Source organism: Electrona antarctica (genome assembly GCF_951216825.1).
Source record: "Electrona antarctica genome assembly, chromosome: 6".
NCBI lineage: Eukaryota > Metazoa > Chordata > Actinopteri > Myctophiformes > Myctophidae > Electrona > Electrona antarctica.
Window position 1 is genome coordinate 41708210 of NC_136811.1, and position 18827 is coordinate 41727036.

General features: G+C 43.5%; 1 protein-coding gene across 1 annotated transcript in view; it reads right to left on the bottom strand.

Moving 5' to 3' along the window:
* Positions 1–18827, bottom strand: part of sacm1lb (SAC1 like phosphatidylinositide phosphatase b) — a 29715-nt gene that overhangs the window by 3875 nt on the left and 7013 nt on the right. Inside the window, exons 6-19 of the mRNA XM_079504120.1 lie at positions 17381–17440; positions 16454–16487; positions 14872–14973; positions 13870–13955; positions 12188–12274; positions 12000–12068; positions 11103–11182; positions 10894–10992; positions 9589–9727; positions 5769–5835; positions 5267–5339; positions 4035–4128; positions 2695–2787; positions 1305–1362 (exon numbers count right to left, since the gene is read on the bottom strand). Coding sequence (XP_079360246.1) covers positions 1305–1362; positions 2695–2787; positions 4035–4128; positions 5267–5339; positions 5769–5835; positions 9589–9727; positions 10894–10992; positions 11103–11182; positions 12000–12068; positions 12188–12274; positions 13870–13955; positions 14872–14973; positions 16454–16487; positions 17381–17440 — 1141 coding nt within the window. The remainder of the gene's footprint in view (positions 1–1304; positions 1363–2694; positions 2788–4034; positions 4129–5266; positions 5340–5768; positions 5836–9588; positions 9728–10893; positions 10993–11102; positions 11183–11999; positions 12069–12187; positions 12275–13869; positions 13956–14871; positions 14974–16453; positions 16488–17380; positions 17441–18827) is intronic.

Sequence of the window (18827 nt, forward strand, 5' to 3'; positions counted from 1 at the left end):
CGATTTACAAATGCTTCCGTCATACAGTCTGGACTGGAGCAACGGAAGCTCTACCGTCATACAGTCTGGACTGGAGCAACGGAAGCTCTACCGTCATACAGTCTGGACTGGAGCAACGGAAGCTCTACTGTCATACAGTCTGGACTGGAGCAACGGAAGCTCTACCGTCATACAGTCTGGACTGGAGCAACGGAAGCTCTACCGTCATACAGTCTGGACTGGAGCAACGGAAGCTCTACCGTCATACAGTCTGGACTGGAGCAACGGAAGCTCTACCGTCATACAGTCTGGACTGGAGCAACGGAAGCTCTACCGTCATACAGTCTGGACTGGAGCAACGGAAGCTCTACCGTCATACAGTCTGGACTGGAGCAACGGAAGCTCTACCGTCATACAGTCTGGACTGGAGCAACGGAAGCTCTACCGTCATACAGTCTGGACTGGAGCAACGGAAGCTCTACCGTCATACAGTCTGGACTGGAGCAACGGAAGCTCTACCGTCATACAGTCTGGACTGGAGCAACGGAAGCTCTACCGTCATACAGTCTGGACTGGAGCAACGGAAGCTCTACCGTCATACAGTCTGGACTGGAGCAACGGAAGCTCTACCGTCATACAGTCTGGACTGGAGCAACGGAAGCTCTACCGTCATACAGTCTGGACTGGAGCAACGGAAGCTCTACCGTCATACAGTCTGGACTGGAGCAACGGAAGCTCTACCATGAGTAAAATATAAAGCGGAAGTGGAGCCTCCGCCACACTTCCGTTTTGTCTTTACAGTGGCGCACATTTATCCTAATATAATTAGAAATCATCTAAGCATGTATAGCTTGCTGCTTAGCAGAAATGGAAATAAAAATAACCTCTAAATATATTGTAAAATATAATTTTTGTGAACGGAAATGACTAACAGATTACTCGGATTTCGGGAGGTGTAGTTCCAGACTCTATATAGAAGATATTCAGAGATTGTGGAATAGTTGACTGGCTATGTGAGACTAGCGCTTTTGTAACCTGCTTTTATTTTAACCCGTTTTGGGCGGGAACCCCTTTTGGTGTTAGCATTATGTTATGCTTTAGCTATTGAAAAATAGCAGATCTACAAGCTCATAGCACGCCACCGAGTGGCGCGCTACGAGCTTGTAGGTCTGCTATCTTTGAAAAATCGAAGAACGACTGACATAGAAACATAGCTTTTTCAGAAAACTGTCAGGATGTAGAAGACATTTTTAGAATCTGATCTCAGGTCAAAATGGGTTAAATGTATTACATGGAAAACAAGGTGGGGTGTAGAAGACTCTTACCAGCCATAAGCAGACAGATGATACACATGGAGAAGGCTACCACCATGATGATAGGCAACTAGGAAGAGGGGAAGAAAAGAGACATTTTTATACACATGTCAAACTAGAAATGCAAGCACAACTCTGCACTGCCGGGTGCATGCATGGTAATTGTAATTGGTAATTGGTGCATTTATATAGCACCTTTATCCAAGGCGCTTTACATAGATTGTGCATTACATTCACCCATTCATACACCGATGGCAGCGGAAACCATGCAAGGCACCAACTAGCACATCGGGAGCAATTAGGGGTTCAGTGTCTTGCTCAAGGACACTTCGACAGTAACTCTGGGGGAGCCCGGGTTCGAACTGGCAACCTTGCGGTTACCATCCAGGCACTCTACCCCTGAGCCACCGCCGCCGGAGATGCATGGAGATGAAGAGTTCAATATCAGAACAAATAAAATGAGAGTAAATACAGGTTCTGTGGACATTCTTAGCGTTGTTGAAGAATGTTGGGAGCTCCAGGCGGGTTTCTAAAAGGGTCACAATGTAACCCTTTTAGAAAACCGCCCGGACATATCAGTGGACTCGTCAAACTGAAGTGAAAAGTATTCAAGTCTTTGAATACGTTTGTATCAATGCATTAAATTCCTCCTTGTTTTTATGGTTAGAAAACAAGCAGTCCACCGTGACATTCAGCAATTCTTTAACCATGTCCCTGTCCGTAAATGGTTCCTTGCGCTGAGCCAAAACATGGCTAAGTCACATGTCTGGGGCCATCACTGCGAGCTATTCTAAATGCACGTTCTGTGTATTGGTAGTGATGGACTGGCTGCCTGTCAGTCTGACACCCGCGCACTCCGGGATCTACTTGGATGGCTCTTGCGAGCTACTGGTAGCTCTCGAACCCCTGGTCGGTTACCCCTGGGTTACATGAATCATGACATCCTCTCGGTGACTAGCTGAGGAGTCGTGTGCTCCATCTCTTGTCAGCCTATTATACATGGAGTGTGTGTGTAAACGACTATCTGGGGATGAGGCTTCAGGCCATCTGCTGGACTGTCGAAGAATTCTGAGATGGACATTTAGAAAGGTCTGCGAGATCCATGTCTCGTCCAAAGGGCAGGAAAAACAGTACCCATCTTGATCAGCACAGCTGCAAAGATGACATCCGTTGTCCAGATTGTGTGTATAATCTTAGAAAATATTGTCGTACTCGCTGAGGAAGGCTTGCGGCAGTTTGTGGTTTGCCCGTGCTTATCTCTGTGTTCTTTTGGGTGTTAAGTGTCGTGGTATTCTTTAAAGCAGACATTTATTCCTTGTGTTTCTAATTCCAAAACATGTGTTTTGTGCCGTAGCATTTACAGCGGTCTTATTATTATTAGCATTTCTTATCACATGCTTACTGTAAGGAACTTCCAGTCTTTGGGGTCACGGAGGGGCGTGGTCATATCTGCCTCGTCGACTGAGTAGTTGCCGAGGAACAGATCGATGGAGTCCTGCGTGGAGGAAGAGGCACAGGGTTAGTGTAGTCCATGGGTCTGCAACCTTTTTTTCACCTGAAGTGCCATGTTTTTTTTTATCCCACGATTTTGTAACCCATTTTTCACCCCTGTGTCAATTATCTAATGTGATCCCGGAATCTACACACCCTCTGCCAACCTGGGGAGAGCAACGGACTCATGCTTCCTTCATGCATGAGTGTCCAAGTCGCTCCTTTACACCTGCCAGGGGGGAGTTTCCCTGGTTGAACGTAGCGCGTGGAAGGAACACGTTATTCCGACCAGTTCCTTTCCCCTCCATCAGGAGCCCCGGCTGGCCAGGGGGAGGCAGTTTAGAGACCAGGATTACTGCATGTTTTTGTGAGGGTACCTACCCTAGTAGTGAAGTGCCATGTTTATATTTTCTTGATAGTCAGTGTGCCATATCAACATCCACCCACCCACCCACCCACCCCAGATTTGGATTGTTGAACTTTTTTCCCATTCTTTTACAAAAAAAATAATCACATCAGGACATTGTAATGATCATTAGATTCACAGTGCGTTTTAACAGTTAATTGCAATTATCTTTGTCACAATAATCGTAATTTTCATATCGTTCCATCCCTAGTTCATAGTATGAATGAATGTAGAATGAATGTGCATACAGATGTGTGGGGACTTACATTTAAAACACACTTACGCCAGTGTGCCAGTGAGTCGAGTACCCTCCCCTGTGCCAATGTTGGTACCCGTGCCTAAGGTTGCCTACACCTGGTGGTATAGCCCAAACAGGCCTGCATGGTTTGAACCAGCTGACCAACATTACACACAGGGTCAGTGTTTCTCAATGTCGGGTCCACATAAGAGAGATTTGTGTTCAAATGTTCCTGAAAAATGTAGATGAGCAAGCATCAATAGCTTTTGATGTTTTTAATTTAATTGTTCTCAGCACCAGGCTCGTCATCATCATCATCATCTACCCGTACCGCCATGAAGAACAGAAATAGATGCTTCCTGCTAGCGCAAAACTGTAATCAAGGATTTGGAGGAGGAATTGTGACAGCTCTGCACAGCAGGGGAATGTGGAGGCACTTTGACAAACACAGCTGTGGGACTCAATGGAAATAAATAACAGAGAGAGAGCCGAGAGAGGGACACGCACGCACGCGCACGCGCGCACACGCACACGCACACGCACACACACACACACACACACACACACACACACACACACACACACACACACACACACACACACACACCTGTCTGAATCCATCAGAGAAGTTGTTCTTGTAGTATCTGATCATGGAGTTCCATCCGTCCATCAGCAGACCCCAGTGTGTCCTCTTCCCTGTTCTGAGACAGACAGACAGACAGACGACAGACATTTACATCAGTGATGATGATCAACACTTTCAAGGACCCCCAGTATAGAGGGTATGCGCATGCTTAAAGTGAATGGCCCATCGAGTGGCAAATCGAGTGGCAAAGCAACATGCAAAGTGAGTTTAACATTGTTTAATGTCGTTAAATGCAATCAGATAGGACTTTTCTGTTTGGATGTATGGGCTGTCGAGGCCAGAAAGTAGTTTTTTGCCAGGCGTTCCTGCATAACTTCCTGGTTTGGTGATGATGTCACGCGCATACCCTCTATTATGCATCTTAGGGCACAGAGTGACCGAGTTGTACAAATGGAACCAAAAATGGGTTCCATTTCTCAAATGGTTTTACAAACTCGTAAGGGTCCACTTGGACACCAGGTGGTTCCCGGACAAGACGTTGAGAAACAGTGATGAAGGTATTCATGATCGTCGTGATTTTATATAAATAACTGTTCACATTCTCGTAAATATGCCATTGCATACGGTACATTGCTTATACTAAAGAAGAATCAACACTAGTACAGTCAGTGTAACTAATGTACATATCTTTGCTGTCGGGCAGAAACCTCTCATCTCCATATGTTTTTTCTGCAAATTAACGCCCTGCTTGATCATACTCACACAAAAGCATCAAAAGTAGCAGATCCACAAGCTTGAAACGCGGCGCGGAGCAATGCGTTCCGAGCTTGTAGATCTGCTACTTTCGCTGTTTTTGAACTTGAATCCTGAAAAGTAAGTTTTTGGACATATTCGGGTTTCCACCCGACAGAGATGCTTCATATTCTTCTTTTATTCAACAATCAATTAGACTGCCATGATGGACTTAACCCATTTTGGGCGGGAACCCCTTTTGGTGTTAGCATTATGTTATGCTTTAGCTATTGAAAAATAGCAGATCTACAAGCTCATAGCTCTGCTATTTTTGAAAAAACGAAGAACCACTGACATAGAAACATAGCTTTTTCAGAAAACTGTCAGGATGTAGAAGACATTTTTAGAATCTGATATCAGGTCAAAAGTAGAGATTGTTTGGCCATATTCACATGGTGCCCATTTTGCCCTTACGTCCTACTGGGGGCTGGTTTGACGTCATTGGCTGCTCAGGAGCTCACCTTGTGAAGTCTGTCTTCAAGGCTCCTGTACCGGCATACTGCTTGGCACATGCATTGGCATTGTCTGCCCACGCTGCATGATGTGATGCGAGGGTGGTCAAGTAAAGAAGAAAAAGTACACATGAAAACTGCAATATCAGCTATGAGGACAGTAGAAATACAGTCAACATCTGTAAAAACAGGCTAAAGAACTCTTTTGTACATCAGTCTGTTCTGCTTTTAAACCAAAATCGGTAAACCAAGAAGATATGTTCTATTGTTCTTGTTCCTGTCTGCTTCTGTGATGTGTGTCCTGTAATGTACCATGTGTAATGTATTGTGTATGTCCTGTCTGTATCTTGAACGGTGACGTCATGGACACAAAGCAAATTTCAGTGAAAGCTGACAATAAAGTTGTATCGTATCGTATCGTAATTAGAAAGAACGTGGCCAGCTTATAATATTATTATGTAAATTATTATTTGAAAATCATCAACACTTTCGGAGAGAAGAACAAACCCACCATTCTTGTAGATCTTTTCAAAGTCTGCCTGGTCTTCAACCCGCTGGCCATGGAGGACTCCCATTCTCTGCAGGTTTAAATACATTTTGGGTTATTATTAGAACGCAGTAAGCTTACTGGGTTTTTAATCCAGACATTTGGAACAATCTCAAGGCATTCCTGGCCTGAGCATACAGATAGGGGGTGCACTGATGCTGATACTGGTATCAATTATTGGTTCGATGCTCAGCCATACTAGTCCTAACTCCAACTCAGTGAAAGCTGACCATGCCAAGAATTACTCCACCCACACAAAAGTATCAGCTTTTTTTGCCTTGAATGTTCAGCTGTCTTTTGTCTTAACATTTAAAAAAAAGTATAATCTCTATTATTTACCAAAATATTTATCACAACAAACTACTATTCTAACTATGACTGATTGATGGTGGGATAAAGATCTATTCAAGTATAATACTAGACCTGTACCAGTCGGGCACCGGCCTACTTGGGATTGGGAACGATGCAATGAAAATTGGAAATGCATCCACCACCATAGTATGCAATACCTGTTGCATCTGTTGTCATAGCACGTTTTAACCGTCTGTAAGTCCTTGTGCAGTGGTAACCGGAGAGAATGTGTGGAGAATGTCTGAAGAGTGCAATATGGCTCAGGCAGAGCCTGGAAATTGTACAGGTGTGGGGACTCAAGGCCTATTCATAGTCTGGATTTTCGGTGGTGAGGTGACCACCGCTCCGGTGGTGAGCTGACCACCGGAGCTGAAATAACGTTGAGCGGTGGTGAATAAAAACAGAGAGAAGGGCTGGAGCGGTGGCAGTGGTTTGCTCTTCACCGTGGCTTGTGACGTCATGTTGTAGTTTGGTGGTCACCTAACCACCGAAAATCCAGACTATGTATGAGCCTTTAGGCTCATTAGGTCCACTGGCATAAGACGGCCAGAGCATTTCCTGGCTGTTCTGGACAACGGTGTATCCGGCCAACTCAAGTCGGTGGGGCAAATGGTTCTGGAGTTACGTGGCACGCACGCACGCACGCACGCACATGACCTGTACAGTCTTCTACTTATATTAACCGTTGTGTAATGGTGATTTGATGAGGTCAAGGTGCAACAGCTGACCCATTAAGGCTGACCCATTAGGATGTTTGAATTAATTGCTAAGTTTCCACGGTTACATAATTGTGAAAAATCATTGAGTTTCTATTATTACTTTGGATAAACTGCACAGCACTGCTCCACACACTCCACTACATCAAGTACACGTCTAACCAGGTTAGCTGTATTAGCAACAGTTTATTATTAATATCAAAGCCCTGCTGATGTCTAGGGCTGACATGATCATGACATTTTTATACTTGATGATTAATTGTCATACAAATAATTGCGATTAACGATGTAATTGTGTTTGTGGCTCTGAACATTAAAGACTATTGAAATTAAAAAAGCAAATTTTCCGCTTGCCTTTTGCCTTTATAAACAAAAATTGCACAGGGCAGATGTGACAAATAAATGAAATATCGTCTCTGTTGGGCGGAAATGTCTTGTGTCCAAATCTGTTACTGTTCAGGATCCAAATTCAAAAGTAGCAGATCGACGAGCTCAAATCACATCGCAATTCTTTTTAAATATGGAGATAAATGAGCTCAGTGAGGACCCTTCATTCCACAACACAAACATTTATACATGGTTTCACCCGAGTGCAGTAAAAGGTCCTGAGAAAACCACACGTCAGGGAGACTTTATGGCACCTGTGACCCAGGTGAGACCCATAAAGGCGTAACTCTTTTTACGAGCCCCTTGGCCAATATACCATTTAGCCAAGCTACTTGTGTTCAAAGTCCATTGCCACAGTCAGACTGTAGCAAAGAAATCCTTTGTCCACAGCTGTCCCCGACAGACAGCTGACCGCTAACCGTAATGGTGGAATCTGCACACAAATCTAGGTCATGTTGATAGTAACAAGCTCTGCAGTTATGACAAAACATAATTTCATGGGTTGTTTACATTTTTTGGGCTGGACAGCAACGCCCAGGTCACAGACGTATTATGAACGCAGCGGTCTCTGACTGATTGGTCGATGATTAACAGGGTCGCTGAACACCATTGGTCGGCGTTGTGAATGTTTGGAGTTAGCTCATTGGCCACCGCTATTTCAATTTGATTCTGCGTTGAGTGATAACTAGGGGCCATTTACAGCGGCTCCATGGCCTTCGATTACAAGGGTCTCTTAATCTCAATGAGTCTTTTCGTGGTTAGATAAAGACTTGGGGCATGGGGACTCACAGGGGTCATTGGGCAAAATGACACAAGCACAAAAAAACGTTTGAGAACTGGGTGCAGTACTTAGTTTAGACAGTTTTTGGTTTAGACTAGTCATTGGTTAGACCAGTCATTAGTCCGACAACTACAACCTATCTCAAACCCTCATCCTAAACCTAACCTCCCACGGGGCAGCACACCTAAACCTAACCCTAACCCATGTCTAACCAATGACTAGTCTAAACTAAGTATGCACCCCTTGAGAACTACTGCCCTACGGAGGGGGGGGGGGCATTACATTTTTGTTTTTTTGCAACTGAATGGCTGGAAATGGAAATTAAGAGTTTACATTCTACACATAGTACATGCATAAACTTTCCTTAATTATTTGTCTGCCCTGTCGCTAGAGGATGCTAGCGGACCTTATCAGCCAGGTCCGCATGTATACGGACCCCAACGTATACTCCATCTATATAATGGTTGAGCCCCACGGCAGCTTTTAACATTGGTCCGGTTACTATGGCAACGCCCCATCACCTCCAGCTATGGGACGGCACATCTGATCACCGTTTAAAGCAGTTGAAAGGAGGATTTTCAAACCGCCATAAGTCGGAATCCAGGAGAGCTGTCCTTGGTGGATCTTCTGCCATCCAAAATTCGGATTTAATTCATGACTTTGTGCTGCGTCGCTCCCGACATGTAAATGCTACTGGCGACAGCCAGTGTGTGGTTGTGCTAATGATACTAAAGTGTGTGTAGTGAGTGTGTGTGTAGGGTGGGGTGGCAGGCAAATTCTCATAAGGGGGAGGCGTCCAAAGGCGTCCTGTGTCACTGAGTGACTTAAAGTGAACGCGTATGGTGGCACTGGGAACTTCATTAATGCTAACTGCTAGCCAACAAAGAAATAATTAATGATTATATCTGTTTTTAAGTGGTGCAACCACTTCCTTAAGTGAGTATGTGGGTGGGTGCCTGCCTGGGTGGCTGGCTGGCTGGGTGCGTCTGAGCACGAAAACAGCATGGTTGTTTTTCACCACCTGTGCGCAACCTAACACACACGCACATATTAACTGTATATATGGTGATTTCGGGTGTGCCAGTACAGTAAAGTACAGGATACAGTACAGTAGAGGATACAGTAGAGGGACCCCCACACGGTAACTCTGTCATTTCTCAACCATTTCAGACGCGGGGCGGCTCGCCGGAATCGGGCCGGCACCCTGGGTGCGTTCCTGTGGGTCTGGAACTCATCCCCCCCCCCCCCCCCCCCCGGGGGACCCCACTTACTTCACACGGGTGTGATTTTTTAATTTATGATGTATTTTCTGTATTATTTGAATTGGGGGTGCGGAGGGCCAAAGCATTTCCGGGGGTCTCCAGACAAAACCGTTCAGAACCCCTGCCCTACGGGGCCATTTGGTACGCACTCAAGACATTATGTTAGTTAGTTAGTTTCATTTATTGTCCACAATGTGGCGGACGTCGAAACTGAAACGTTTGAGAAGCACGGAGATAAACTGAAACGTTTGAGAAGCACGGAGATAAAGGTTAAAAGTTGTGTTCACCTGCAGCTGTGACTGCAGCGAGCGGCGGGCCAGCAGGCTCTGGATGACGTTGGTTCTGTCCAGACAGTCCATGCAGTTACTGCGGAACATGCCTTCCTGCTGTACCAGCACGCTTCCGTCAGCATCCACCAGGAAGTACCTGTAGCAGCACGCATGCATGGATAAACCTGGGAAATACGCCCGTCAACTCACCAAAGCTACCCACCCTCAGGAAAGAGCTCTCTGGTCGCCCAAAAAAGGAAGTCAAACACACTGGTGGACATCCCAAGCAGAGACGGCTCCAGGGGGGAGGGGGTTGGGGCTAGGGGGACTTTAGACCCCTCTGGTGGAGGCTTAGCCCCCCTCCCCACAAACCCAATTGACTGACTTCTATGTAAACCAAACTTCATTAGCTCCCGCTCTAAGCCAGCCCCCCCAAAGTCCCCCCAGCCATTTTCTTTTCTACTGCCCCTTATACCTAGCCTGGTAAAACCACTCCCCCTGCTGGACAACATTTGCATTCTGTGTACAAAGAAACGAACCACACCAAAGTCCTTGTAGCGGTGCCGGCACACAGGAGAAAACTGTAGAGGAAATCTTGAAAAAAACAAGAGGGTGACCACTGACCGCACACGCCAATAGCCAGAGTGCCAATATTTTACTAGGACAGCAGGTAAGACAAAAAAATGAATCCAACGTTTCGGCGGTTAAGCCTTCATCAGGGAAACATTTGCATTCTGCCAGCAGGGAGAGTCTGGGAACTCTCAGGCAGAGATGATGTACTCCGGTCCAATTCTGTCCGGAGCGATATGCGGCTGTATGAGGCCGCTAGAGGCGGGATCAACACGAGACTTATGACATAAAGAAGCGCTGCCACAGCGCAAATGTAAACACAACCTAACAAGACTACAACTCGAAATTATTATGGAGATATCAAATGTTTGTCCCGCTGCTTCCGGGTTCATCGTTTCTGCTTGAGAGATCCCAGATTCAGGCAGGAGGGAACTGGTGAACTCAATACTGCCGCAATCTGGTGAAGTCAGGTTACCTTATACCATGAGCAACGTAAAAAAAAATATATATATATATATATATATATATGTATAAAAACCTAGATCTGATATGGTTAAGCGACACAGAGAAACTTGTTTGGATTTATTTTACATAAGATATTTGCACTTGCAGAATATTTAGAGAAAGCACGGAACGGAAAAAGAAAACATATACCGTATGTGATGTAAATGCAGATACCGATGTTGTAAAAAGAAAGTGAAATAAACAATGGCCGATATACCAGCCCTCATTTGGGCTCTAATCCACACATACCCAAATTCATCCTGCATCTCTGCAACCATATCCACCAGGATCTGCAGCCGGTGCCACCGCATGCGACTGCACTCCTTGTGGAAGTCAAATGCGATGTACCTAAAGACACAGCGGCAGAGAGAGCCATGTCACAACACTTCACTAAAAACACTGGGGATCGTGCTGCCATAAACTACAGAATGGTTACACTACAGAATGGGGGTCCTTACTTGATCATGCCGTTGGCCAGATTTGTCACCGTCTTGTCAAAGGCCAGCTCCAGGGGCTTCTCTGAGCCTTTTTGGTTTATCTGAGACAATAGCATGAAATGAATAAACCCATCCCATAGAAACACACATAGGACCATGTGCAATCTAGCTTAACAGCTAATTATTATTATTATTAATTATTAACCACTCAAACCTTGGCTGTGTACTTGGACCGTCCATACCAAATGCCTCTGCCAAAAACATGCCGATCTACAAGCTCACAACGCGTTGGCATTGCAGCGGGTTGTGAGCTTGTAGATCTGCAATTTTTGGCTAATGTTCCCTCCAGAATACGGATGCTGGGGTTAAAGTGTTATACATTTGTGGTCTATGATGAATACTTTTCAGTGATGGCTTAGGAAAGAGAACATAGAAGTACAAGTAAGACGCGCGAAGCGAACGCAGCTCGTAAATTGCAATAACAACAATTAGAATAAATCTTTTTTTTAAATTATTTTATTTTTTAAGTGTTTTTTTTTGTAAGTTATTTTTTTATTGTGTGTATGTGTGCGTGCGTGTGCGTGTTTCTTTTTTTTTAAGTTAAGTTTTTTTTTAAGTTAAGTTGTGTGTGTGTGTGTGTGTGTGTGTGTGTGTGTTTTTTGTGTGTGATACAGCTGCACCCTCTGGTGGCGGGCGGGTGGTGTTACAGTGTGACACACAGACAGACAGACACACACACACACACACACACAGACAGACAGACAGACAGACAGACAGACAGACAGACAGACATGTTCTGCTAGGTCTCATAGTTAGTGCTCACTGCGTTCGCAACTAGTAGCATAGAAGTACTGGAATGTAAACATGGTTGCATACTGTGGAGAAAGAAAAGACTGTACCCATCTGCACCCATCTTACCAGATTTAAAATCACTTGTTTTCCATAGAGAATAATCTGGGAGTCAAAATGCCTCTGGAATCCATCCATCTATAGAGACAAGAATATAGGAAGAATAAATGAGGATGGAATACATGGTATACATATGCATGCAAAGCAGGCTTTGCATGCATATAGCATTATTGAAAGCAAACATCAAAACTACTTACATGATTTATTGTTTTGCTAATCTGTGGCTTTGGCTTGTACTTGAGGTTGGGCCTTTGGGACCAGTATAAGGGGATAGAGCCTCTAGTCTGTGAAAACACACACACACACACACACACACACACACACACACACACACACACACACACACACACAGATATAATATTAATCATATTCGGATATTCGGTTTTCAGCCAACTGTTTCCTATATTCGGTTTCGGCCAAGAATTTCCCTTTCGGTGCATCCCTAATTGTAAACCTAACTTTTAAACAATAAAATAACCATTCCCCTGGTGAGAACCAGGGAAATTCTTCTCACAATGTTTATTTCTCAAATTCTACTATATGTATGGGGATAAAATAATACAGTAATACGCGCACGCGAAAACACACACACACACACACACACACACACACACACACACACACACACACACACACACACACACACACACACACACACAAAGGTAAATATTCACTCATGCACGGTTGAGCTACTCACTGATCTCATTCATACATTTTTAACTATGTCATACTTTTGGTAGAAAACCAACCTGTCATCAGCCGCCCATAAAAGGATATGTTGGGAGTGTGTGTGGAAAAGTACCAGCAGTCATGCTATGTGACATAACCTCCAGTAATGACCTTGGGGCCACACAGGGATACCTTGCATGCTACCTTTATCGCCTCCACGTTTAACCCCCATTATGTACAGGTCCTCACTCAGAAAACACAGTATGGGGTTAACCCATTTTGGGCGGGAACCCCTTTGTGTTTTAAGCATTATGTTATGCTTTAGCTATTGAAAAATAGCAGATCTACAAGGTCACATGAACTTGTAGGTCTGCTAATGTGCCTCAAATCTTTGAATATATATTCTTTCAGAGTTTCAGTTTTTAACTCAAATCTTATTTGCTTCTGGGAGGTCCCTGGAACAACATATTTTCAGATAGGGGTCGGCGGCATATTACATATAATTTTTGGGGTCCTTGACATGAAATATCGAGAACCACTGATATAGAAACATGAGGTTTTTCAGGAAAAAAAATACATTTTAAAAATATGTTTTTTAAATTTCGACGTCAGGCCTAAATGGGTTAAAACATAGCCTCCAGTAATGACCATTATGTCACTGGGGCATCACATATGTGGAATGCCTTACCATTCATATGTCATACAGCTCAACTCAAAACGCATCTTTTGGAACCAAATGTATTCATATATTGGGATCTGATATGGTTAATATATTAATTCAATTTCCTTTTTTCTTTCTTATTGTATTTTTATTCACTTATTTTACGTTGCGTTATTGTTTGGCTAAGCTCTTTACAACATACAGAAAAGAACAGAAAATAACTAAACTGTAGTAAAGTACATGCTTTGTCACAAATGCTCAGCACGCCATTGGCTAGTAGCAATGGCATAATTCATGTACAGAGAACTTCCCATATGAGGAGATTCTTTACAACAACCATCTTTATGACCGACTGTCCACACTATTATTTCGAAGTGATCAGATGTGACTTGTGTTTTCAGACTGACAATTTTACAATCTGTCTTACGGCGGTGTCTGGCCGAACTCAAGCGATCTACAAGCTTGTTTTGTGAGCTTGTAAAACAACATAAAACAAGAACGACCCAAGTTTGTTCCTTTGAACCAGGCATGCTAGCACTGGTGACTCACCTGTACAAATGACGCCTTGCCACCGTTGTACTGGACAATCTGTTCCGTTTCCACAAAGTTAGCAGCATGGCCCTCTGAATCAATGCCTGAAAGAGACGAGGGTGGCATTATCAAACAGTTTCATCGACACGTTCTCATCGACACCATATGTATTGCATGCACCATGTACACAGTAACACAGCAGGGAGGGGGTACGGCAGGGTGGTATCTCTGCAGGGGTTCTCTAACATGTTCATCTTAAGGATCCACAAATTGTTGGATTATGTCCCAAAAGAGAATTGTCAAAAAAAATAGAACAAATAGAGAAAAGAGGCAATCTAGTTAAATTGTACATTGTCTATCAATAGCTTTAAAAAGAGTGCTGTAGTGCTGTACTGTACTCGTACTGTACTGTACTCATACTGTACTGTACTGTACTGCAGTTGTACACTCACAAATAAAACAGGGCAGGTGTTTAAACTGTTCCTCATTTTGCTGGGGACACCCTGGAACCTCCTGCAGGTCCCAATGTGAGAACCAGTGCTACAGTATACAACCAGGCCCAGGCTTTTTCTGGTTAGAAGCCAAGGTCAAAAGCTAACCTGGGCCTTGGCTGTATAGAGCGTCGCAGTCCCGCCCCCTACCATGGCCCAGGAAATGAATCCCAATGTATTTTTCCCATAGACATTTCAAAAAGTATTTATTTAAAGACGGTTACGCCGCGGACAAAGCCAACTCGAGTCGTGACAACTCATGACAACACAAACAATATTTTGGACCAAACAAATAATTACAAAGAAGAAAAACGGCGTAAACGTCTTTAAATAAATACTTTCTGAAATGTCTATGAGGAAAATTAACGGAGAATCATTTCCTGGGCCATGGTAGGGGGCGGGACTGTGACGCTCTATAGGCACAAGGTAAGTTAAGTGGCAATGTGCACAAGGTTCATTGCCACTGCCGCAGTGTGAGAGCCCCAAAATGGTCCCTGTAGGATGGACAGTGGTGCAGCCAGTCACTCACCTCGGACGTAGTAGCGAACGCCGGCTCTGAAGCAGCTCCTCCTGGACACGATGTTCCATTCAAAGACCTTGCCATTGATGCAGCAAGACCTCAACATGATGTCTGGACAAGCATTTGGGTTACGGATTCAACGGTTGGGAGCTGGGTGAGACAGGACTGGGTGGCAGCACCGTGCTGCATCTGTGGAGCTCAGTCAAACTAAATGTAATGCCTACAATTCAGAGTGCTTGTCAGGGTGGGAGGGTCCACTGTCCCCAGTTCAAATATGATTATTTTGGGGGGCCGCAACCTGAAAGGTTTGGGAACCCTTGTCCTAGACCACCGGTTGCCAATGTTCTGTCCCATATTTTATTTATTAAAAAAAGAACGTATTGTAAAAAATATAAAAAATAAAGAAGGCAGATCTACAAGCTCACAACAGGTCTTATTGTGGGGTTATTATAATAAATATTTTTTGATATGTAACCTCACTAACTCACTGTAAAGTAAGTAAGCCTTGCCAAGCCATGGGTCTCCTGTTTCTGTAGCGTGAGGCAGCTTGATGTACAAGTACACCCCCTGGACATGACGCTAGTATGTTGCAGAGACTTACCCCAAACCAACCCTTGATCCCAAGTGCAAGCAGGGGAGGCATCGAGTCTTTGGTATGACCCGGCCGGGGATCGAACCCCCACCTCCCAATTTCAGGGCGGACACTAACCACAAGGCCACTGCACTGGTTGCCAAACTCACAGGATTCTGCACTCACACACACACACACACACACACTGCTCAGAGATATAATGCATTATATAAATTATGCATTTTAGGATTATGCCAGTATCAATGACCATCAGCCATTAACCTAACAATAAACCAATAAAAAGTGGACGGAAATACAGTATAAAAACTGCCTAATGCCAAAGCAGTAAACAAGCAAGATAACAGTCATGGTCAGGGTGTTAACTTAGTCATGGTCAGGGGCGACTGTGGCTCAAGAGGTAGAGCAGGTCATCCAATGATCAATGGGTCGGCGGTTCGAATCGAGGCTCCTCCTAGCTACATGTCGAAGTGTCCTTGGGCAAGACACTGAACCCCAAATTGCTCCCGATGTGCTGGTTGGTACCTTGCATGGCTTCCGCTGCAATCGGTGTATGAATGTGTGAGTGAATGGGTGAATGTAATGCACAATCTATGTAAAGCGCCTTGGATAAAGGCGCTATATAAATGCACCATTTACCATTTTTAACTTATCACCAGGATGACGATAAAGGCATGGTGTTAATATTTTGGCCTAATAATCACTTTGTCTAAGAAGTAAAGCTGTCATTTATCTACTTTGTACAATCTCTAGTTAACAATCTGCACAGGAATGAAAGCTTAGGTCACCCTGGTACACTTCCAATCCCACTGCTGGTCTTTGTCTCCCTCTAGTGGCCCAGACAGAAAACAGCATGACATCGTGCTGCTAAGCACAGGGGACTAAAGCAAAACAAATATCATGACTCTCTCTGAAACAGTTAAAGGTTACACAGATTTACTATAATAATAATAAATAATATGTTACAGTAATGAAGCTATTGCATCATTCAGAAAAGGATACAGCCGTGCATAACCGGATAGGCAAACTTGTGCAACTGCAAGAGAATGAGAAAATTCAAGTTAAATTAAGTTGCAATATCACTATGAACATGTGTATGTAAAATATAAATTAGGGCTGGGCAATTAATATAAATATATATAGAGAAACCAAAAACATTTAGAAACAATAAACCTTTCTTTTATATAATTGATTAAATAAATGAGTCTGATTTAAAGCACTAAGCCCTGCATTAAGGCGCGTTATGTCGCTTCACGTTTGAAAGGCCCTTTATACGTCGTTTCACAATAGTGGCATGCACAAATAGCCGACACACAAGCTCACAATGTGCCCTGTCGCAATATGTTGTGAGCTTGTAGATCTGCCATTTTCCCTATAAAAATTAATTAATTATTAATTAATCGCAATTGAGACAAAGATTGATTTGTGGCTCAGGAGGTAGAGCAGGTCGTCCAATGATCCATGGGTCGGCGGTTCGAATCCCGGCTCCTCCTGGCTACATGTCGAAGTGTCCTTGGGCAAGACACTGAACCCCAAATTGCTCCCGATGTGCTGGTTGGTACCTTGCATGGCTTCCGCCGCAATCGGTGTATGAATGTGTGAGTGAATGGGTGAATGTAATGCACAATCTATGTAAAGCGCCTTGGATAAAGGCGCTATATAAATGCACCATTTTATCTCCCAGCCCTATCATAAATCGTTGCTGTCGGGCAGAAACCTCTTATCTCCATATTCTAACTTTCTTTTTTTCCGTAAATTAACGCCTTACTTGATCAAACTGCAGCATCGAGATTTGCAGATCTGCAATGCTCAAAACTTTTGCTATGTCTGAATTAGAATCCTGAAAACAGGACAGTTTTGGACAATGGATAATGAGGTCTCCACCCGACCAACGAAATGTTACCAAATACAACGATGAGTCGTGTTAACCTCTGGCTGTGCGAGGAACTCTCTCAGGAGATGACCGTTCCACACGAAGCGCTGATCTGCCTGGAGGAGGAAGAGGTCAAAATGAGCTGAGGTTAGCATGCAGTATTATAGTCACACACTCAGCTCAAAGTAAAGCTGCTACACCTGCTCTGGACAGCCTATCTGCTGAATAGTTGAAATTGTGCGACAATAACATAAAATAATCATGAGCCTGAATATATTAAATGTGCTCTATATTCTGAGAGTAATCAGTGTGTGCGCTCAGTAACAGGGGTATCCCTGCCCGTCTCTCCAACTGTGTGTTAAACAGAAAATAATATGTTCAGGTGAGAGGAGCGAGAACTTATGGGGATACAGGACAAACATGTGAAATTTGAAGTGACGAAACACAAAAAAGGGGAAATAAAAACTGGAACTCTATAAAACCGAAGCTGACGAATGGGTTCTTTCTCCTGACTGGAAGAAAAATGTATGACCCATCGGCAAAATGATTTTCTGTTTGCAAAGTTTGTACAATAAAAATACATAAACGATTATGTAAGTGTCCGGGATACGAGTTATTTTAACTTCAATCATTTCTTAAGTTTGAAGTTAATTTGTTATTTACTTTTCTTATTTTGTTTATCTTATTTTGAAGCTTCCTGTATTTCGGTTCACTTTACTTTGAAACTTCCTGTTACCGCACCACACTTAGCTGAGGCCTGCTAGCTTCACACATACCATTCTCACACTGAGTCGGTGACAGAGGGGAAGAGACACACACCAGCATTTGTTTGCACAGCGTGCCTTTGTTACACTGCACAGCAAGGTATGAACAAAACATTTGATTTCTTATATGCAACGTGCACATTTTGTACTGTACTCATCTAAGTAAGTGAGGTATGCTTGTTTCTTTGTTTGGAGTTTCATTTATGATTTCCCTTGGGGGTTTCATTATTATGATGTTAGGTATGTCGTTTTGATTTAGGGTACATTTGGTTATTGTGCATTTTCTTCTGGTATTTATTTGTCTTATTGTTGAATTGTTACATCGCTGAATTATAATCCACTATAAATTGATCATTTTATTGTTGTATTGTGTGAATTTATTAAAGTGATGAATTTAAATGCACTGATTTTATTATGTGAAACTATGAAATGTTTGATTCTAAAAGTATTTATTTATTCTATTTTATAGTTTTCACGGTGTTGGAACACAAATAAAAACACCCGTTGAGACCATCCATCTTTATCATCATTTCAACTATCAGGGGCGCTACAGTTTAACTGCAGTCTTATAAGTGTTGCACTAATATTCAAAGGCCCTTAAAACTAGGCTCCAGACTTCCCAAAACAAACTGGTCAGGCTCCTACTTGGCCTCACCCCCCGAACCCACCTTACAATTTACAATTTAGGCATTTAGCAGACGCTCTTAATCCAGAGCGACTTACATTAAGCAAGAACAAA